The sequence below is a fragment of the Pinus tabuliformis genome, chromosome 6, assembly GCF_031772625.1.
Source record: "Pinus tabuliformis cultivar Carrire ecotype Pingquan chromosome 6, CPIR1, whole genome shotgun sequence".
NCBI classification, from domain to species: Eukaryota; Viridiplantae; Streptophyta; class Pinopsida; order Pinales; family Pinaceae; genus Pinus; species Pinus tabuliformis.
The window spans coordinates 1,320,971,365-1,320,995,317 of record NC_142292.1 but is presented as its reverse complement, the minus strand read 5'-3'; the positions used below and the strand labels follow the sequence as shown (position 1 = coordinate 1,320,995,317).

At 39.3% G+C, this 23,953-nt stretch overlaps 1 protein-coding gene across 2 annotated transcripts in view; it reads right to left on the bottom strand.

Moving 5' to 3' along the window:
- The window catches only part of LOC149263476 (Adaptin family protein), a 200,463-nt gene that overhangs the window by 12,807 nt on the left and 163,703 nt on the right, over positions 1-23,953 (bottom strand). The window contains exon 10 of one of the 2 annotated variants that reach the window (XM_089426337.1): positions 14,396-14,539. The exons of the other annotated variant lie outside the window; for it this stretch is intronic. Within the exon in view, the coding sequence (XP_089282463.1) occupies positions 14,396-14,539 (144 nt within the window). The remainder of the gene's footprint in view (positions 1-14,395; positions 14,540-23,953) is intronic. 2 annotated transcript variants of the gene reach the window in all.

Here is a 23,953-nt window from a genome sequence, read left to right as displayed (position 1 = left end):
GGAAGAGGTAGGGCATCCAATAGGCAAGAGTAGTCAAAGAGGAAATTCCATGAGGATGGGTAAATCCAAGATGGGAATGGTCATAAAAAGACATACCTTGAACATCTGGATGGGGTATGTACCTTGATAGACAATGATGAAGGTGTCTATAAAGGTGTCTATAAATCATTATCTTCCCAGCATTGTGCTCTAATCTAGTGGAGAGATAGAGTTGTTATTCAAGGCCTTTTTATATGGAAATGTTGGTTGATATGATGAAGATGCTCTGATTTAAGCTGATAAGATAGCTTATGAGATGGCTTACCAATCCGACTCTTCTTATGAGAATTCTTCAGTATGAGAATGTCCATGTACCTCATATGTCTTATGAATACCTCCCTAGTTAAAAGGGAGTGTTGGAAAATGTAACTAGGTTCACTCTTCATAATGTCTTATGTACTCTTGATTTTTGTATTTGATGTAAAGATAAAGAAAAATTATTATTATTATTTTATAGAATGGGTTTCATGCTCAAGGTCATTTTATTTACAATTCAAGCACCCATTGTGTACTTCTAGGGCTTTGTCATAGAGTCAAAGAAGTCAAAGAGTCATTGTCATATGTAAAGGACCCGATTGGGCATTTTGTATCATGTAAAAAGAATTTATTGTAAGTCAAAGAGTGCAAAGTCTCCCTCCAAGACCAAGTCGGCCTGCAAGATGAGAAGTCGGCTTACAAGGGACAAGTCAACCTCATGATGGGCAACTTGATCTCACAAGAAGCCTAGATATATAGGAGCTCGACCTCATTTGAAGAGATCATCCAAGAAGTTCGATAAGGATAAGAAAGAAACCTAAAAGGTGAGCGAAGAAGGAGAACAAAAGAAGAAAAATCGAAGTTTAAAAATCTGAATTTTGGGTCAAATTCTCAAACATATGAAGGAATTAGGGCATCTTTTAGTTGCAGCAACACTGAATTGCAGTCACATCAAGGAGCTGAATTTAGTGTTAAAGGGATCAAGTTTGCAAACCAAATTTCTAAGGAGGAAGCAGCGATCCAGCGAAGCAAAGAGAAGGATAATTTCACCATCTTTTCGCACACGTGTGAGTTATGGTTTCTATAGTAGAGGCCAAAAATTGCACACCTAAAGTAGTAGCCAAAGTTCTAAAGAAGAGGCTAAAATTTGATGTTTTGAAGCAATTTGACTTGGGTTGACTTTGTGAAGGACAAGCTCGTCAAAGGAGAGGTTGACTTGGTCTTGGAGGGGTCTTTGTCTTGGGTCTTAGGTCTTGGAATTCGTCATTTGAAGATTATATAAGAAAAGAATTCTTGTGGGTTATCCTCCAAAGGGAGAGGTTTTGGCCCCGGCTCGCAACCTATATCTTGTGTCCTCTTGTTTTATTGATCTTCATAGTTGTTAGTTGTTTGATGATAAGAACACTATAATAATCAAGTAAAGAAGAAGCTAACTATAAGTACATCAAATTGAAGTAAAGAACATCACAAGCAATTATCAAAGTAAAGAGAAATCACCCTAATCTAGCAACCATTGATTTCTCAACATGGTATCAGAGCTAAGGTGACAAGAAGAGGCAGCTTGAAGATCACTCAATTGAAGAGGGATACATAAGGGTTAAAGAGAAGCAAACAAACAAATGTTTCTTGGGAGAGATTTATAATAGTATGGACACAATCGCTGAAAAAAACATGGAAGTTATTACATGGAAGGTCCCCACTCTTCTTTTTGTTGATGTTGCTTTTGCAAAGCATGTGAGATCCATCATTGTTACAAGGTGGAATGGCTTTAATACTCCATCACACACTTTGGCACATGCTCTAAATCCGAGATTTTGTGATGTAGAACGCATTCCTCGAAGCAATAAGAAGAGGAAGGGCCCACATAAGAACAAGCTGGTGGCCAATGAAGTGAAAAAATCATCTGAGGTTGTTTCTAGCTTCTTTACAAATTGAAGTGATGGAAGAATTTGCTTGTTTTATTGCAAGATTAGAGGATTTTGCAGTCATATCAACTTTGGATGAGATAAGCATCAACGTGATTAAATGGTGGACTTATCATGGGGAAAACAATGTATATTTGCAAAACCTTGTCACTTGTACTCTATCACAAGTGGCAAGCTTTTAATCAACGAAACGAAATTGGAGTACCTACGGTTTCATTCATTCCATGAAGCGCAAGAGGTTGTAATGGAAAATGGTTGAGGATCTTGCATTTGTGCATACAAAACTATGCCTTATGTCTCATTCGGATGAAGAATATACAAGTGACCCCCATAGAGACTGGGATGTGGACATAGAATGCCCAAGATTGGAACTTTGTCTTGCTGCTCTTGCTATTGATATTGATAGACTACACTAGATTGAAATATAAGTGTGCATTACTTTACCATTAAAATGATAGACATATAAATACATTGTTAAATTTGGACAACTAGGTCCAAACTCCATGTTCTGATGCTCAGATTAAGAGGCTAATATTTTTGTTGGATTCCTCTTTCTGAGAGGTGTAAAATCCATATAAAAATAGTCTTAATCCGATGAGCAGAACTTATATTTTGAATTTATTATTCTTAATAAATTATATGTGCAAGGTCAGCCAGTTTTGTAATGTAGGCTCACATGCCCAACAGATGTGTCACACACCCTCATTGATGGATATATATACAGGAAAAGTTGTAGAGAATTTGAGGAGAACACAACTCACATGCTAGGGTTTCTGCTGCTAGGGTTTCGCAGAAGTTTGACCAGCGTTGAGGGTTGTTGTGACACATGCTGGTTAGAGGGTTGTTGTGACACATGCTGGGCTGGCTGACCAAAGGAGACTTTGCTGGTTGAAGCATCCTGCTGACCGCCGAAACGAACACATACATTTTTCTTGTTTCTGATTTGTCTTCTATAAGATCTGCTTATATGTTCTATCTGCATTTTGCTTATCTACTTGTATGATTGCTGTGAGAAAAGTGAAATTGCTCTTAGCATAGAACATCTACAAAACTTTACATGGTATCAGAGCTGAGGTGAAGACAAACTCTATCTATAGCAATCATCATCGAAGGATCGGAGATCATCGCTCTGAATTCTAGAGAACGATGGCGCAGTTCTAATGCGCACGGCTCAGGAGTGCGGAAAAGTGAATGCGCTGTGGCTGATGCGGAAGTCGGTTATCTAGCGAAGGTAGCTGGTGGGCAGAAGCGGGAAAGCAATCGGAGTTTCACACAGTACTTCCGGAAGAATAAGAGCACAGTTCTAATGCGTCTCTCTCGTGCGTTTTGCGGGGTTGCATGCGCCGAGATATCCTGGAAGTACAGTGAACCCACGAGGGGTTTGAAAGGAGACTCTACACAGTCAGTAACTAAATGAATGCGCAGAGAATAAGAATGCCTGGGGTAATAATTCTCGAGTAAGCGCAGTAATCTATATACAGGATTACGGGGTTCGATAAGAATCACGTAGGGAGAAAACTGCCTTCGGGCAGAATACAATTATATAGACTCGGACAGCATATAGAGGCGCAGCGTTGGAGTTCTCGGGCAGACGCAAGGCTACTTATATGGTTGACTGTCGGGTTGAAACATTACGTGGAAAAAAAAACGCATACGAAGTGAGCTGCCAGTCTTCGATATGGACGCGTGGTCAGTTAGCAATGGTTGTTAACAGCCTGACGCGTGGACAGAGAAATATACACATCGGGTTATATATATACGTCAGGACGTAAGACGCAGACAGCGAAGGGAAAAACGCGCATGCCTACCAAGCCAACACGTGGACTGTGATATATATGTACAGGGTTATACATCTATGCGGAGGTGCGTTTGGACACGTAGAAAGATTGCGCAGGGCTGTACACACTGGTTTATATATACGCAGGTATATTGGTGTGAATAGCAAAGAAGTTGCGCCATCAACACGTGGACAGCAATCACATATGCGGGTTAGATACGCTGGTGCGTAGATAAGCCAAAGATTGATAAGTTAGAAGGCGGACGCGTGGATAGTTGCGAAGGTGTCATTGCGCTGAGGACGCGGAACGTCTGATAGACAGCACGAAGTTTACACAGTTGACTGTTGGGGAACAGCCACGCGGACAGAGATCTGTAATACCACGCAGAAGACTGTCATGTGGTCAAAGTTTACAACACAAGCGCGGAAATATTAAAGAGCTGCAGAAAGACTGCGATTGCCTTATCAGTGGAGCAGGTTGCCGAAGGACTGACGTGAGGCTAAGGTATACGGTGTAATAGAGATTGGATTGCGCTGGTGTATCTAAACACTGGCACGTGGACAGCACGGCGATCGTGCAGAACTGTATTGGAGAACAGCACGTGGCTGTGTAAGCGTTGATCTACTGATGGAGTAGCAAGATCTCTGAATGGATAGACAGTCTCAGCATAGAGATGTCTCTGAGGTACAGTCTTGGCGTATTAAAGAACCACAGTCACAACAGTGACATAGTTGATTAGAATCATGATGGTGAAGGAGAGTAACAGTCTCGACATACCTGTAGGTGCCGTCAAGATGGAACTCGAATGGATGGTACAAAGATCTCATACACAACATTCCTAGTAGATCTCAGATGGATGATGGAGAAAGGACTGTGGATCAGGACACAGTTGTAGCATGAAGTCTAGATTAATAATCTCAGTGTATCTATACTCTACTCAAATCTCAGCGCAGTGACACACTTGGCTACAGTATCGATGAGATCAAAGGCACATTGCTAATCACTGTCATCTCGTTGCAATGAACAATATCACTGTGATAAGAAGAAACAGTCTCTGTGAATAGTAACAACTACGGTCTCTGCATCAAGAGAAATGGTAAGGATCCATAACGTTATCACAGTCTTGATAGATGTAAGACTCACAATCTCAGCATAAGGAGGATCACAGTGATCCCTCAGTTATCCTTACAGTCTTGATCATGAAATACACTCTTGGTATATGATCTCAGCTAGAGTATGGTGATGGAGATATGATGAATCAGTCATCATAGTATGAGTCACAGCGAAGACCTCAGTTGCTTAATGAAGAAGCAAGATCTCAGCTGTACAGTAGAGTGATCACTTCAATGATGCAGCAGTCATGATGGTCTCAGCAGTGTCTGAGAAAGGGATTGATGATCTTGGTCTTGGAGTGGCAGAATAAGTTTGTATCATGATCTCGGTCTAGTATTGATTATGAGAAGATCTTGAGATCTCAGTGTTATAGCTATGGCATCGGTAAAAGCACAGAGATTATCTCAGTAAAAGAACAGTAAAGTTCTCAGTGAGAATGGTACAGTAAAACAAGCAGTCATGATCTTATTCTGTTATGAAGACAAGGTCCTGAGCATGATCCTGGCTATGATGAAGGTAAGGTCCTGATCCCTATCTAGGTGTAGCTATCATAAAGACCTCATTGTTATAAAGGTTTGGTACTCAAACAAGACAATTTAGTATAGCTAAGACTCAATGCTATGGGAAGGTTATGAAGAAGAATTCATATCATCTGAAGGATAGAGGAATCTTAAGGAAAGAGGGAGTAAGTAATAAATCTCCAGTATGAATGAGATGGTATCCCTTTCGATAGGATCCTATCAGAAGTCCTTGCAGATATGATCATGATAAGAAGATGCATCATAGCATCATGGAAACAAGAGCTCGTATTGGAATCATGAAGAACATAGCTCTTGGGAATCTCATTGGATATTAAAGGAACGGAAGAAGTCATCCAAGACAAAGGGGAACATTCCGGGAAAGCAAGAAGCCGTGTAGATACCAAGGGTATCTAGCTGCCATGAGTACTATTATACAATCTGAACCTGGATCTTTTGAGGAAGCCATCAAGCATCAAGTCTGGAAGGATGCTATGCATGAAGAATATGAGGCTATTATGAAGAATGATGTCTGGGATGTGGTCCCGAGACCGAAGGACAAATCTGTTGTCACCGCTAAATGGCTCTACAAGATTAAACATGGATCTGATGGGAGTGCTGAAAAGTTTAAGGCAAGATTTGTTGCCCGTGGCTTCTCTCAAAAGGAAGGTATTGACTATGACGATATATTTGCACCTGTGGCTCGATATACCACCATCCGATCCATCATAGCCCTTGCTGCTACGCAAGGATGGAGTCTTCATCAGATGGATGTCAAGACCGCTTTTCTGCATGATGCAATAAAGGAAGAGGTGTATGTAGAACAACCTCTGGGATTTGAAGTTCAAGATCGAGACACTCATGTCTGCAGGTTGAAGAAAGCCCTCTATGGGTTAAAGCAAGCACCCAGAGCTTGGTATGAGAGGATGGATAGTTACTTGATGAAGCTGGGCTTCACTCGAAGCAATGCTGATCCAAACCTTTACCTTAAGGTTGTGGAAGGAAAGCCTCTCATTCTAGTGCTGTATGTGGACGACCTCTTCCTGACAGGTGATGACCCTCTCATTCATCAATGTAAGAGGGAGCTTGCTGCTGAGTTCGAGATGAAAGGCCTAGGTCTGATGCACTATTTCCTAGGCCTGGAGGTCTGGCAGAGACCTGGAGAGATTTTCCTTTCTCAAGGAAAGTATATTGTGAAGCTTCTGGAAAGATTTGGGATGGTGGACTGTAAGTCCGTGTCGACACCAATGGAACTCAACTTTAAGAAGTTGAGTGGCAGCACTGCAGGGCCTATCTTGGCCAATCCTACTGAGTATCGTCAACTCATAGGAGCTTTGATGTTCTTAGTGAACACCCGTCCGGACATATGTTTTGTAGTGAATACTTTGAGTCAACAGATGGTTGAGCCTCATCATTTTCACTGGGTTGGTGCCAAGAATCTTTTGAGATATCTTCGGGGCACGATAAACCATGGGCTGAGATACACTGCCGGGAGTGTGATACTCCGGGGATATACTGATGCCGATTGGGCTGGCAGTGTGGTGGATCGTAAGAGCACATCTGGATGTTGTTTCAATCTTGGTTCTGCTTCGATCTCATGGATGAGCAGGAAGCAGAAGTCGATGGCTTTGAGCACCGCGGAGGCCGAATACATTGCTGCTAGTATGGCCTGTTGTGAAGCAGTTTGGTTGAGGAAGCTCTTTAGTGAGCTGTTCCAACATGTGCTGGATACCACTGTAATACTCTGTGATAATCAGAGTGGGATTCGTATGACTGAGAATCCTGTGTTCCATGACCGATCCAAGCATATTGATATCAGGTACCACTTTATCCGGGATATGGTACAGCGAGGCACCGTAAGGCTCGATCATATAGGAACTGATGAGCAGGTCGCGGATATTCTCACTAAGCCCCTGGGGAAGGTCAAGTTCCTAACCTTCCGTGAGAATCTTGGTGTCGTGGAAAGACCCTACAATGTGGGTCCTGTTGGACGATGAGCTCTGGGAGCTCTGGGGGGCTTTGGGGATAGCTTCTCGAAGCTATAAGCACTCATAATGCTTCTGCCCCACCCTTGTGATTATTGAGCTGGTTCGCCACTCATTTAATCTGTGCCCCGTATGCATCCTACCCATTGAGTTCAGGGCTCATGGGAAGTACCTCTCATTTGGCCAATGAGGTGTGGAAAAGCTAGAGACTATTAGCAAAAGACTGATGGACGCATCAGAGATTGCCGTACTCTCTATCTAGGATGGCATGGTCCAACCACTTGATCTGGGATCAAGATTTGTGAGGTCTGGGACCTCTGGACTGTTTATGTCAGTCGGGGAATGATGTCTTTGTGACTGACCCACTTCTGTTCTGAAATAAAGAAGCCAGCAAAGCAAGTTTCGGCGGGATGACTCACGATGTTAATTGCACTAATAGATGGAGTTCTCCCTAGTTGAGAGGGAGTGTTAAATTTGGACAACTAGGTCCAAACTCCATGTTCTGATGCTCAGATTAAGAGGCTAATATTTTTGTTGGATTCCTCTTTCTGAGAGGTGTAAAATCCATATAAAAATAGTCTTAATCCGATGAGCAGAACTTATATTTTGAATTTATTATTCTTAATAAATTATATGTGCAAGGTCAGCCAGTTTTGTAATGTAGGCTCACATGCCCAACAGATGTGTCACACACCCTCAATGATGGATATATATACAGGAAAAGTTGTAGAGAATTTGAGGAGAACACAACTCACATGCTAGGGTTTCTGCTGCTAGGGTTTCGCAGAAGTTTGACCAGCGTTGAGTGTTGTTGTGACACATGCTGGTTAGAGGGTTGTTGTGACACATGCTGGGCTGGCTGACCAAAGGAGACTTTGCTGGTTGAAGCATCTTGCTGACCGCCGAAACGAACACATACATTTTTCTTGTTTCTGATTTGTCTTCTATAAGATCTGCTTATATGTTCTATCTGCATTTTGCTTATCTACTTGTATGATTGCTGTGAGAAAAGTGAAATTGCTCTTAGCATAGAACATCTACAAAACTTTACATACATGCTTACGACCATTGGATTCATATCCCAAGGACTTTTGGACTCTTGACTATTCATATTTCACACCATAACCCAAACGGATTAGGTGTCTAACATTCCAACCCCCTCCTTAACACAATCCAAAGGTGTTCTTGTGAGACCAAGAAAAGAGATGAGAGTCATTGCTAAGGGCTGAATGTGCTCTCTAAATCTGTTGGTTTTGAGATGACCACAAACCCAATGGCTAGCAGAAGCTAAACCCTTCTACTAAATAATGGTTCAAAGTTAACCACAAATTCTGGAACTCAGCTCTAAGGCTGAGCAGTTCCCAAATGATTTCCAAATTTTGGCTAGAAGTTAATGTCTTCTACTAGTTGGAAGTGCTCACAAATGACAATTTGAAGATGACCACAAACTTTTGGAATTTTGAAGATGACAGTAAATTATTGGAACTTAGCTCTAAGTCTCAACAGTTCTCGAAACATTTACTAATTTAGATGGAAGTTGATGTCTCCTGCTAACTGGAAGAGCTCACAAATGATGGTTTGAAGATAACTGCAAACTGATGTCTAGTAGAAGTTGTAAGTCCTGTACTAAATCGTGGTTTTAGGAAGACCACAAATTGAATCATGCTCATGCACAAACTCTGGTTACAGCATTGACTTGGGCTCAGGCTTGAGCCTCTAATTTTGGCTATAAGATAAGATAAGATAATTTTATTAATATCAAGCTTAGGCTCACTTGTACATGCTTGATTGATAAGGCTTCAAAACTAGAAGCCTGACTGTCAATCACTGGTCATATTCCCACCTTAAGATACAAAGTGAGAGGACAAAATCTTTCCGCAATGCTCACAAACATGGAAATCAAAAACTATGATCCTCCATGTGGCTAACTCAATGAGGGCATCAACTTCTATTGAAAATGCACCCATTTACAATGCAATTTAACTAGTAAACTTACAAAAAAACTATTTGCAAGTTACCAATATTCTTGTTTATGAATCTGAATTAATCTTTGGAAGTGAATATAAGAACAGTGCCAAGTTCCCCTAGAGACGCGCCTTTGCAATAAAAATGCTCATGTTCTTTACATGGAGAAAATGCTAGTGTGTCTAACAAGGACAATACAAGAACCAGACTTTAACAATAATGAATACAAATGGAACCTACCAATCATGTTCACACGAACAATCTAGATACTGCTCATCAAACAATTAGGGCATCACATGAAGAAGCTCATCCTTATATAGGCATCACTTCCTATTGGGCTCAAGATCAAAGGTCATACGCATTGATTCACTTAGCCCATGAGACTAGACCCGTTGTTGCTTCAATATCCCATATGAATACTTCACAAGCAAAACCTCCTTAGGCAACAATACAGGCCAAAGGTTCCATAAAGCTATTGTGCCCTCCATAGATGAAAATGGATTTGATTCTTTCTATGATACTTCATGTGATGAAACGGAGGGTAAAAGAAATGACTTGCAAGTTATAGAATGGGGTTCAGAAAATAATTGTCTTTTTTCACTCACACTCCATTTGTCTGGCGACTGAATGATATCATTACTCTCTAGCATCTCCGTGAGATCAGAGAAGTGGTGGGGACCATGAAACCCCTAGATTGAAAAAGACCTTTCTGTAACACCACTCGGTGTTTGTGACTTCCCCACCTATTGTAGTGTCGTCTCCTAAAAATTGTCAGATCTATGTCCCCAGTAGCGCTGGGATTAGTAAGTGCATGCAAATCCTGCAACACCTTCTTCCTAAGCTCTTGGTTGGTAGTTGTGCCAACCGCATTGGCAGCCTTTTCCATATGGCCCACTATTTTTCCATCATATCACAAGGACCCTTGTAGTAGCCATCGCCCAGATCAAGAACTAGGCTGCCATTGGCTTAGAGTCGCATGAGAAAAAAATGCTTATTTGGTCCGGATTTTGGACCCGCTAGAGATACATAGAGACAGGTAGCTACAAAGAAAGGCACAAAAAGCATTTGCCTAAGTCTCTTCCATGCCAAGAGAGTGATGAATTAGTTATGCAGAGAAATGAAACAAATGTTTAGGTATGCGAGGGCTTCTTGGTTAGGAAATATGCACAAATGAGGAGGAACACATTTGCCAAAAGAGGTGAGCAAGGAAACAAACATGAATTTGGCTAAGGGAATGTCAAGCAATGTTTTAAAACTCCGACTCGGCCGAGGGTCGACTCCGACTTGGTATCGATTCGGCCAGCTCGATTTCAATGACTCGGTCGTTGTAAAAAATACATTAAATATTTATTTTTTATAAAAACACATAATTTTAAAGATTTACATTCATGTTTCCAAACACACAGCATTAGAATATAAATAGAAGACAACATATGATCAAAGTAGGCTCATGAATATATCCATTATATTAAAATGGCACCCAATGCACTGTCCAATACATACACGATGATGATATAGAGATCAAAACAAAAACACATAACCAAGGAGGCTAGAAATGGCCTCTACAACAAAAGTCTGTGACCAGTACTACTGGCTACTGCTAGAGTTGCCAACATCATCTGGCTCAGTGTTACTTGGGAGCGGGAATGAAAGCGGGGAGTGGGAGCAAAAACGGGAGCGGGAGCGACATTTTTGGAAGTTCCCGATTTGGGAGCGAATCCCGGAGGAGTTCAACAACCAATGTCACTAACATCAAGGTACATAGAGGGATTGGTGCTCTTGATTAAATACGAGTTCCATACCCTAATACATGACAAAATTCAATGGAAGCATTGCAATCCCCCAATCCTGAAATCCTGAAAAACCGATAAGTCTGCTGGATTTTGAATGAAATATAAAATTCTACTTTCTCCATGTGAAATCCAATGAGGCCAGAACCACTCTCAAACATTTTGAGTCATTTCATGGTAATGTTAAAAATTTAAGTAAAAGGATGAAAATGAAGATCAAGGAATGGACCCCAAAGACCAGCAAACTAATTCATAAACCCCTTTGGAGTCCCCTACACTTAGAAAAATTCTTAAAAAAATCAAAAAAAGGCGTGTTTTTAGGGTTAACTGGCCACTGTCAACTACCCGACCGAATAGTTATGGATCCGGCCAAGTCCGCTGAGTTATGACTGACTCGACTGATTCATGCTATGACTCGGTCGGGTCAGTCATAACTCGGCCGACCGAACCGAATTTTCTGCCGGGTTGAAATTTTTTTCCCGGCTCAGACCAACTCGGCCGAGTCGGTTCCAAGCCGACCAGATCTTAAAACAATGATGTCAAGACAGGCCCATAATGGCAAATCTGAAATTTCTAAGCAAAACCTGCTCTGATACCATTGATAAACTACACCAGATTGAAAGATAAGTATGAAATACTTTATCATTAAAATGACAGACATATAAATACATGCCTGCGACTTGCATTCATATTCCAAGATCTTTTGGACTCTTGACTGCTCATATTCTCACCATAATCCAAACAAATCAGGTATCTAACAGATATAAAGGCGAATCATCTATGGGAGTTAATATAGACATGGTTTTCCTTCTAAGATGTCGTGTATGTTTATCATTCTTATTTTATTGCAAGATAATGTGTTATATATATATAGATATATATAGTAATCAATGTTGCAAAATTCAGCATCAGGATAAAATCAACAAGGGTCCAGAAAACCAAAAATTTGTAAAAATCAAAAAAATAGCAGTAAAAATCAGTGTTGTTAAAAGCGCGATCGGGATTAAATCGGCGCGGGGAACGAATCGGAAAAAATCGGAAAAATCAGGAAAAAATCGGAAAAAAGCGGGAAAAAATCGTTTGGTACAAAAATATTCATTTTTTTTCATTTTTTTTCAATTTTTTTAATATCTAAACCATCTACAACATAAAATAAATACATTGACACATAAATATGATAAAAAAACTAATATATAAGATGTTTAATATCATTTCTAGCGCTAAAATCACACATGACATTGAATCATGTCCTGAATAGTAAGTCCTGACTCCTGAGTCCCAACTCAGCCTCAAAATATCAACAAAAAATATGATAATGTATCTCATCATGTCATAATGTCATATACAATAAAATGAAAGTCTAATCCTATTGATTTCCTCTGCCCCTCTTGCGAGAAAATGCCACAGCTTTCCCTTTCCCTCTAGATGTAGATGTTGGTGCCCGTGCAGGTGGAAATGGCAGTGGAGTCTGATGTGCTCTAGACGTTGAAGAACTAGAAGTAGGAGCTATAGGAGGTAGACCGGGCAGGTGGTGTCACCTGGAAACATTACAATCTCCCAATCCTGAAATCCTAAAAAACTGATAAGTCTGCTGAATTTTAAATGAAATCTAAAATTCTACTTTCTCCATATGAAATCCAATGAGGCTGGAACCACTCTCAAACATCCTGAGTCATTTCATGGTAATGTTAAAAATTTAAGTAAAAGGATGAAAATGAAGATTAAGGAGAATGTCACTTTTACTTTAAGAATTTAACATTACCATGAATAGCATATCCATACTAGGGCCTAGACTTGATCATTAAGCTACCCCACTCAAAAAATATTTGTTTCTTTCAAAAAACATTGCATGAAAAAACCCAAAAAAAAGTTATAAAACTATGTTGTCCTGAGCCCCCACGATTTTTTCGTTAAAAATCGCGCTTTTTTCGAAAAAAATCGCGATTTTTTGAAAAAAGCGCGATTTTTTCAGTAAAAATCGGCAAAAAAAAAAGTAGGCGATTTTTTCGTATAAAAATCGCGATTTGATCGGCAAGGTGAAAAAATCGCGATTTTATCGCGATTTTAACAACACTGGTAAAAATCAGCAAACATCAACAAAATTAAGATACCACCAAAATATTGGAAAACATCGGCTAGGCCAAAAAATCGTGATTTCATGTTTTTTTTCGTAATAAAATCAGGATGTTTTCAAGACTGATTGTAATTTTTATATACTGTGTTTCCCTCAACATATCTTTTTTTGGTTTGGAAGGGGGTTGTGTCACGTCTCTAAGCATTCCCATTTCAGAAACTTGTAGACATTTCCATGTTTTGTGCAACTTATTTCTATATAGTCGTTTCTTTCTGTTTCTCATTTTCTATTGTTTATTCTCAAGGGTAGATTGGTTGTGACACTATATTATGTTTTAATACTATTATATAGTTAATTTACCTTATATTAGGTGCACTACAACGTCCAAATATTGTCAATGGGGCAGTTTCAAGCCAGAATTTGGTAGGAAACCGACAAATACTGAGTTCTAGCACTCTCATAAAGATACATATTGATGAGCATACTAAATAGTAGTGGACATTGTCAAACTGTTAAGATACTCTATAATAAAAGACTAATGGAATGAAATCAAACATGTTAAACATTACTTGATCTGTTGGGAATTTGTTTCCAGATCCATTGCATGAGATTTAGGATTATCGATGTTTCAAACCTGCTTATGAGGTTCATCATCATGATGAGAATGTGAAAAAATATGATCCTTCCAGGTAGTAATAAATAGGAAATGGAAAGGTGTTAAAGTGTAAAACACCGACACATAAAAAAGTTAAAAACCCTAAAATATAGAAATAAATTTACAACTAATGATTATTTATTTTAGTATTAAAATTAATAATATATTAATTAATGTTAATATTAATAATATTGCTGATTAATAGTCCCTAATATTAATCATCAATATTGTTATTATTAACATTAAATAATATTATTATTAATTTTAATACTAAAATAAATAATCATTAGTTGTAAATTTATTTCTATATTTTAGGGTTTTTTATGCATTGGTTTTTAACACTTAACCCCTCTCCATTTCCTATTTATTACTGCCTTGCAGGATCATATTCTTTCACATTCTCATCCTCATGATAAACCTCATAAGCAGGTTTGAAACATCGATAATCCTAAATTTCATGTGATGGATCCAGAAACAAATCGCCAACAGAATTCAGATCGCAGAAGCCTAAAATCTGAATTACTTGATCTGCATTGAAGATTTTTAAAATATCAAGAAAACACAGATAAAAGCTTACCTCGATGTCTTCACAGCTTGCATCTAATGGCATTACACATTCAACTATATCAGCACTTAACCCTAGCAGTGCCTGTAATTCATAGGCACGTTGTTGCAAGTCTGTCGAATGTGATGTTGATAATTCATCAATTAAGGAATGGCACTGCAATATAATTCAAACATGAACCATCAACCAAGTCGGAATAACATGACAGAATAAATGGCAAATGCATTTTCCAAACAACATTTACTAAGAAACTAGCTTCAAGACAAGATTAGTTTATCAATGTCCAACAAATGACTGAAAGTGGGTCAGCCGGATTGGTCAGTACAAAAGTCGCAATACATGGTGGAATATGAAGCTTTGCACTCCTATAAAAGAAAAAAACAAAGCTAATCTATATGATCTAAGTGCAACCATCACAATCGAAAGCAAAATACAATGCTCTGGAGGTGAGTCCAAGGAAAAGAGCATGAAGGAAAACACAGAATGTTGCAAATGAATAACATTATTCTATAACTGAGATCAACATCCAGCCATGATTTCCGCTCAATAAATAATGTTAAGAACACAGATATATCAGCTCTTCACATAGAGTTCATCCCAGCCTTGTATTATATAAAGATTTTGTGCTCAATATGGTCTTTGATGAACATGGTTTGCTTCTTTAAGCAATAAAATCCTAAAAACCCTACTGCCAAAAAGATTTCTTTAAAATATTTACAATATGCCATATTTATGTGCATTGGATCTTCTCTGCTAATATTGATTTTAAGTTCCCAGTTCTTTATGATGTATTGTTTTCTCATCCTCTGCTAGTTTATGTTAATACGTTCCATCACTTGTTTGCTCTTTGTAAATAGAAAATGACTATTCATGTTGGTTGTGTGCCATTTAATTCAGATTTAGGATCTGCTATCTTTGGTTCTTATTTCATACTATAATATGAATCCCATTTAAATTATATTCTCAACTAAGATAATTTACCATAGCCAATGTTCAATACACATCATAGTAGGCCCATACCATGATAATGAAGCAAATGAGGCTGAGTGAATTTTTGAAAGTTTGCTGTTCTACCCTATTTTGATCACAATCTAGGAATCATGCTGTTCTACCCTATTTTGATCACAATCTAGGAATCATCATCTTGATTGTTAGTCGTTACATAAACTAAACAAAAATGGTGTTGAAATAAAGAAGCACAGTAAAATTAGCCAGAAAGCATGCACTTTAACCTAAAGTGCCTTGGAGCAGCACCAGGATCTTCCCTGGCACTCAAAAGCTGAAGCATCCAACTAGGAAACCAGAGGGCCAATGAATAGTGCCCAAAACCAGTCAATAACAGATATCAGAGCCACATAAGACTGGCGCCCAAAGAGTTAAATTATTCGCAGCCATGCAAGTCAGCCAACTTAAAAGAAAGGAAATTACAAATGCAGTTAAAATGCACACCCACACAACTCAAGCAACCGAAAAGTGTTGAAATCTTTTACTTGTGATCAATTTAATCATAAAGCAATTACACAGAGGAGCTCAACAGTAAAAGCAAAATGCCATAATGATCATAAAGAGAGCCACACAATAACACAAGAGTTTACCCTGGGAAAACCCACATGGGGGTAAAAACCCAGCAATCCTTTGCTTATAGAATCAATTCAACAAGAGAGACATCAAAGTCAAAGACAGACTGTCCAGAAAGATGACAAGACCAGCTAGCCACCAAGATGCCAAGTCAGCCCTCTACAAAAACTGTCAAAGGTCTGCTACAAGGTCTGCAATACAAGGCCGAAAGCTGGCCTTCTCTCTCCACTGAAATTGGGCAAGATCGCAGAGAAACCATCTCAGAAAATTCGGTCTGTTCCTTCCACACATACAAGCTACTTTCTTTCCTCCTTTGATCTGTCAACTGCTCTTCTACTTCAGCCTCTTCTCTTCACTTGGGAGCAGATATATACTTTCTTTCTTGTATGTGAGTCAAAATGTGTTTCACAAGGAGGAGGAACGAATCCATATTTATAGACGTCCAGGAGGGTCAGATGGGTGCCTCACAAGGGGCCAAGGTGACTTGAACAGGAGGGACCAACTTGGTCATCTTGCAGAGTCATTTAATACAAAAATCAATTTTTTTTGGAAGGTATTGAAGAACAAGTCTTCTACTTCTTCTTTGCAAATACAAATAATATAATTTTCCTTTTGAGCATGAAGAACATGCATAACAAATACACAAATAATGAAAATATACATTATGAAGACTGACCATAGTTACAAAATTCAACAAAAAGAACAGGGAAAACAAATGCAATTCAAATGCCTCATTAAAGGTCAATTATTAAGTTTTTGCCAAAACAGTTGCTTCTTTCATATATTTTTGCTTTACAGCTAATTTTATGCTCGAAAATGGGACCCATCTAGCTGCTGCAAAGAACAAATTTTTTAAGAGAACTTTGAGAATTCTGAAGTGCCAGAGAATCTGCAAAGCCCTCTAGAGTATCGGCTTACTAAAGGAAGGCCAGTTTCTAATGCTTATATATTGAACATTAATATAGGCCACAACAGGCCAAGCTTGTTGCATGTCCAAAATTGGGCGCAGGGCGATTTCCAACATGCCACAAAATCTTTGGTTTGCATTGGCAAATTTGGGCTTAAGGTAGAATCCAAGTTCTTAAAAGCACCTTCTAAACAGACTCGGTCCTGTCAACAACAATCACAGAAGAAGGGCTTTCTTCCAAAGTCTATTTTTTCTCAACCATCAAACAAAAGAAAAGGCAACAATAGTCAGAACCAAGTTTTAACATCTTATTAAGGTAGCTTGAATAAGAAGTAATGTGTGTATCAGAGAGGTATGGGCATTCCAGTGATGAGTGCTACAAGTTCCAAGCAAAGACTACTAAAGTTCTATTTTCAGAACAGCCAAAAAAAGCTGGTGAGGTTGATGCTACCTATTGCTGCAAAATTTTGCACCTTGGTGCAAAGCCTCACCAAGCAAGGAAATTGTGCAACAAGATGGGGTGTCACCTCAGCAACAACCCCTCTTCTATTTTAGTGCTGACTACCAGCCACCACAAGGAAGGCTTCCTGGTAGGATTCAGGGATGAAATAACCCTAAAACAGCTAAAACTAAGTGCCCCCCAAGGATTCTACAAGCTAATCCACCAACTCCACAAACTAAGGATAGGGTATTGTGGAGACTGTGTAATATTCCTAGTGGATATTAACAGTGATAAACAAAGAAAATAAAGCACATTCAACACAATAAATTGCACACACGATCAGATAACCAGAAATGCTCCAGAAACACACCAAAATGGGCCAATTTCATTATATAATAGAGGGAGTACAATATGAAATGGAAGGAATGCACTTGGGCTTTCTCAAAGCAAGCTACAAGCCTCAGGTGATGAATAACAACTGCCCAAATGCTGTAGAATGGCTCCCCTCCAAGAAGTCTGCGCTGGCCCTTGTGGAACTGCACTGCTGGCTGGAAGAACTGAAGATTTGACCCACTTCTAGTGCTCAGAAAATTTTGCAAAATTAGTCCCGATCTCTCACCAAACCCACAGTTTGGGCTAATTTTGAACTCCCAGAATTACCCTATTTTGGAGCTATGCCCTCCTAGCCAAAGACTGTGTCCCCAGTAGCACAATCTGCTGAAAATTCCTCCTTATTCCTCCCCAAGCGGCTGTAGAAATCCTCCGGCAAATTCCTCCTGATGCAGGAGAGAGACTCCACCATGAGTTTCCAGCACGAATGGCTAAGCCCCAACACCACGAAATCTCAGTCCAGTGACCCCCTGCGCAGGCCCAAACTTGACAAATTCATCTCCCTCAAAGGCACTTACCTTCAGCTCCAAAACTCTCCACAAATGCTGGCCTACCCCTGAAACAACTTCTCCATATTTCTCCCGGCAAAACACCCCTAGGAACTCGCAGAAATGAGTGGCACAAATTAGCTTCTGTGTCCTCCCTGGAGTACAAACTGGCTAAGGGAATTGACTAAAGAATACTCCAAGAATCCATAAATCCCTCTCTCTATGGTAGAATTTACCTCCCTAGGGTGGCACTCCAAGTCCACCAAAAGAAGGGTGAGTTCTCCCCTTGGAAAATTTTGTGCTAAGCAGCACTTGTGACCCAGTTGAACAACTTGAGCAACAATGGAAAGAGTTGAGTTAACAAAAAGCCCCATTAGATGCCATCATCCTCCTATTTATAATCTTCTCCTTGCCTCCTCATGTGGGTACCTCCATCTAGCATTTTGACCTCCTTTCCTTAGCAATTTAAATTTCTCTCCAAGGGGTGTGTATTTCATGAGGGAGTGGCACCCACATTCTACTAGCTAAGTGATTTCGACCTCCCCTTCTCTTGAGTATTATTCCCAAAAACATGTAGGTCCCCCATAATAGCCAAAAATGCAAAATTGTGAATCTTTCTTTCGCAAAAATTATTTTAGGAAGGAACATTACAGATTGACTCAAAAGCAACAATAGGGTTCACAAGACCTATGGGTCAATCCTAAAGCTATCCAAACCAAGGGAGTCTCAAATAGGTTGCCAGAACCAGTGTTTTAAAACTCCAACTCCGGTTCGGAAACAGCTAAGGGTCGGATTCGACTCCAACTCAGTATTGACTCGACTGGTTTGATTCGGTCGTTGTAAAAATACATTAAATATTTTTTTTTATATAAAAAAAACGTAATTTTAAAGATTTTCATTCATGTTTCCAAACACATAACTTTAGAATATAGAGAGAAGACAACATATGATCAAAGTAGGCTCATGAATATATCCATTATATCAAAATGGCACCCAATGCATTGTCCAATACATACATGATATAGAGATCAAAACAAAAACCCCTAACCAAGGAAGCTCTAAATGGTCTCTACAACAAAAGTAAATTGTAAAACATCAGTAGTCACTAGTACTACTGGCTACTGCTAGAGGAACCAACATCTTCTAGCTCAGACTCTAAATCATAGTCAGACAAGGAAACCCATGGCTCCTCCTCATCATCATCTCCAACTGCAACTGTAGAAATGGTAGACCACCAGGTTGTGCAGCAACTGCACACTGAGATAGACGAGATATGCGCTTCTGCCGTGGATGAGAAAAGGAAGTGCCTGCAACTGGAGGACTTGGGGCTGAGCCTGAGGCTAGTACAAGTGGATCTGCATTCAACTGAACATTTTTTCAAGTGACGCCTCCATCTGTAAATCTAAATCAAGATCCTCACCAAAGTCAAACTCTGCTAGATGGCTCTCCACTACCCAATCTGATGTTGGATCAATATCTTCCAACACAATGGGATCTGAATCAAGCCTTTTGTTCAACAATTGGTTGTGTCTAAGCCGGAGGTTGTATTGGACATAAACTAGATCATTTAACCGCTTTTTATCCAAACAGTTTCTCTTCTTCGTGTCAATCCTCTCAAAGACAGGCCAATTGCGCTCACACCCAATAGCAATTTAGCCACGATGACCGAGCCAGCGAAGTCAGCTCGAGCTCAGCCGAGCTGGTCGGGTTGTTACCAAGCCAGCGGAGTCTGTCACCGGCTCGGCCGACTTGATAACAACCCGGCCAGCCGAACCATTTCAGCCACCAAGCCGACCCGGCCAGGAAATGGCTCAGTCTGGCTCAGCCGTTTTGGTTTCGACTCGGCCATTTCTTAAAACAGTGGCCAAAACGCACCCGAAGCTTACTAGAGACAAGGCCGCTGTAATTAGAACAAAAATCTGCACTTTTGGACAGAAAACAATATTGTATGACAGCAGCAAAACTAACAATTCAATTTGCGTGAAAAGAACATGGATTGAAAGACTAGAAAATTAACACCCTATGTAATCAAATTCAACAACTTTCCACAGTTCAATTAGCCAATAAATGCAATTCAAATGTTGACGTCAGCGCTAATAAAATGAAGAAAATTCCATGAAAAAAATAATATGCTTCTCCAATGCACTTTAAAATGATTCTACACCATAGGGCATTCATCAAAGAGCATTATTAAATCAATAGAGCACATTTAAGGTGAAAATTATCCCTAGAATCAATGCCACAAAATAATAAAATATCATTTTAATTAAAATACGGTTTACAAAATTAACCTTAAAACTAAAACCTATCCACTAGATGAAGGAAGAATAGTGCCTTGCCCACCCGGGGCAATGTTGTCTAGGATATAAACCACTACATTTCAACATACTATGGCAAATTAACCTACTTTCCCTAGGGTTTAAATAATGGTTTTCGGCTCTCTAGAAATTCAAGGAAAAATAATTAAAAATTTAAACTACTCTCCTCCTCGAATCTTTAGAAATTGAGGACAAATTTGACAAGGAACATGCACACAAATGTCAAATTAACCTACTTAACAAGAACAATTCCCATGAAAAATATCCAAGTGTAGCAAATAAACCAACTTGCAATGTATGCAAGATTCAAGATTCATCAAGAAAGACTATGAGAAGAGCTCATTCCACAAGGAGATAAACCATAAAACTAGTCGCTCAACTAGGCCTCCATTGCACATTAGCTCAATAGAAATCAATACAAGAGATAAATGAATGTGTTGTTATGATCCAATGGAGGAATTCGCCCTCTTATTTATACAATACAAAGGTAGGTCAATTCCTCACTAAGAAAGCTAAAAGAGCCCCAAAATACGTCCACGTAATATGGTGCTAAGGTCACATGCCAACCCACATAATAGTCATCTCAACTCAAAAACATAACATAAAGCCTTTATTTAACCCACATGTGTGAGCAATAATGAAAATAATGGTGATGTCATGCTTTAAGTGAGCCTCTCTCTCATGAAAACTTGCATGGGGCACCTCAAAATGTGCTAATCATCAATAAGACATCTCCATGGCCCAAGGAAGGTGTTCCATCATCAAGAAACCGTCAACAAAACCAAATGGTCTATCATCTCCATGACATCATGCTAGTCGGTGCAAACATCCTATCTCCAAGCTCAAGAATGGTGATGTCTTAGCTTAAGTAGGTAATGTCATCAATCCAGAAGGTGTATATGCCCCTCCAAACGGGTCTCATTGAGTCATCATCATCAAGCCATCATCAAAAGGGCTTCATCCATCAAGAAACGTACAAAGCCAGCATAGTGACATGTTGTGAGGTCCTAGGGTACATTTGTGAAGAAAAAGTCTCAAAACCTAATGCTCGATGTCCAAGGTACTGGGGAAAGAGGACGACATCATCTATGCTACTAAATCATCACCTTGCCCAACGTCCCTCAAAAAGTGGGAAACAACCTGCATAGAAGTGCTCTAGTGGAGTGAAAATGTGGGCCAGATGTCCTCTCTCTGGAATACTAAAGAAGCTAGCTCTAATCCCACAAAAAGATGGCCAATGAAATTTATAGCAAGCACCTAACACAACTCATGGAATCAAGTGAGATCATCATTAAAGGTACCTTAAACCACAAATATATTAGAGTAGTCATATTTAATGGAACAAGGCCTTAAAGTACATCACATAGGCATCATATTCAAACATCTTTCTAGCTTACAACTTGTAAACAAATTACCTGATTAGGTATGTGAGGGATATCAATGAACCTTATTAAATGCTTCCAACCTCAAGGGAGGAACAATTTCTAGTTTGACCCATCAATCAGAGGTGTAAATGAAAGAGAAATGGTTTGAGATTTGAATTCATGGAAGTTGCCACTATGGTGTACCATCTATGCAACCAATGTCATTGAGTAATATGATGTAAAGAGGGAGTAATCATGGGACCTAAGTTACACCTTTCCTCGTCCTATTTTTACCACTCCTTCAGTGTGCCTTTTTCTTCAATAATATTCTTTTTTTCTTGGATAGATTGGGTTACAAGCTTCAATAGATACATGAAATACTCCCTTAAGATGTAGTGGTTCATTGCTCATCGAGGTTGGGACATTCAAAAATTCCTTTCATTTAGATAGATAATGATATGCCCAGAACTAGGTGAGGGATAATGGGGGTGAGGGGGGTGAAATAGAGCTCAAGTTAGGATTTGTCCAGACTTTTATTTTGGCCTGGCCATCTTTTGTTATTTAACATCTTTCTTTCGATGTGACTACATAGGATTTTATCTTTCTTCCAGCTACATCAACCTCTTAGGGCCAATTTGTTAGGCTCTTACTCAAAGACAAGGTACACAGGGGAAACTAAGGAAGGTGGGCAATAAGCAATCAAAATGAACAAGGGAGATGATATAAGGGAAAGAGCAGAAAGTGGAAAACATGGACAATACATGGGGCATACATAATTAATCAAGGCCTCTTATTCGTATCCTAGACAATGGAAAGAAGATTGCAAGGAGCGTTATAATGGACTAGGGGTGGGAGATAACCACCGAGGTGAAGCAAGGGAACAAGGATACATTCAAAAGCATTCAATTATCCAATTTATCTTGCAATCCACACTAGAATGTCTTGAACCATTAGATGAGAGCACTTGATACTAGAAATGGTTGGCATACCTCATATTTGAAGAACCACTTTCATTGGGTGAACTGGCTAGATGAAAGAAATCAATGACCAAAGAGTGGCTAAGAGGTAACTAAAAGTGGCTAACTATGGATCAAAGTGGGGCTATTGACTAGCAAGTTGGATCAAAATGAGGAAAAATATCCCCTGGAGGTTACACACAAACTACTGGGTAACACTACCTACCATAAATCTTCATATTTGTTGAAGTTTTGCAGCTTCAGTTAGTCGTCGTAATTTGTATTAGCCCTCCAAAATTTTCTAATACGAACTACGCTACAAGTCGACTCCAAAAAAAAATGGAATTTGAATTTTCAAATTATGAATTTTGCCTCCAAATCTAGGTCGACTTCTAGTCAGCCCCAGTGAAGGGGCACAACCATATTGGTGTTCATTCTCTCCAATCTTGGCATCCAATTTGAGTCATCTAAGACAAGATTTCGGATCTCATCTTAGGGGAATTTCGGAACAATCTACTGGAGAATTTTAGGCTAATCTGAGGCAAAGAAAGGAAGACAAATTTGAGGCCTAATCTATGGTTGGAAAGAAAGATGAAATTTCTGAGACTATGCTAGTTTGACCTGAACTTGATTCTTATTATTCTTATTTCTTATTTGATTGGAAAAAACATATGTATTCCTTATTGAATGGACAAATTTCTATAATGATTGGTTGTTGGGTTTTTCCCCTAGTTTGGGGTTTTCCCAGGGTAATTTTTGTGTCTCTTGTGTTTGCCTGCCGCTTCTTGATCGTATTGCCATTCTTGTTTACTGTTAAGATTTTCTTGTATAATTGCTTAATGATGAAAGCAGAATAAGATAAACTAATGATTAAAACCATTGGAAGTAATTATCATTTTAGAAAATCCTAAAAATCAACAATATCCCAGTCTGATTCTTATGGTCGAGGACTAGTCCACCAACAATCTAAAATCTCACTTTATGCACAGCTACCGAATTGAGAACAAGATAGCTAACATGATCATTACTAATGTAAATTGGGAATTTCTAGTTTCTCAATGGCATGTTGATGTCCTAAAATGATAGATTTCCATCCATATCATGTTGAACAATTCAAAGAAGCAAAA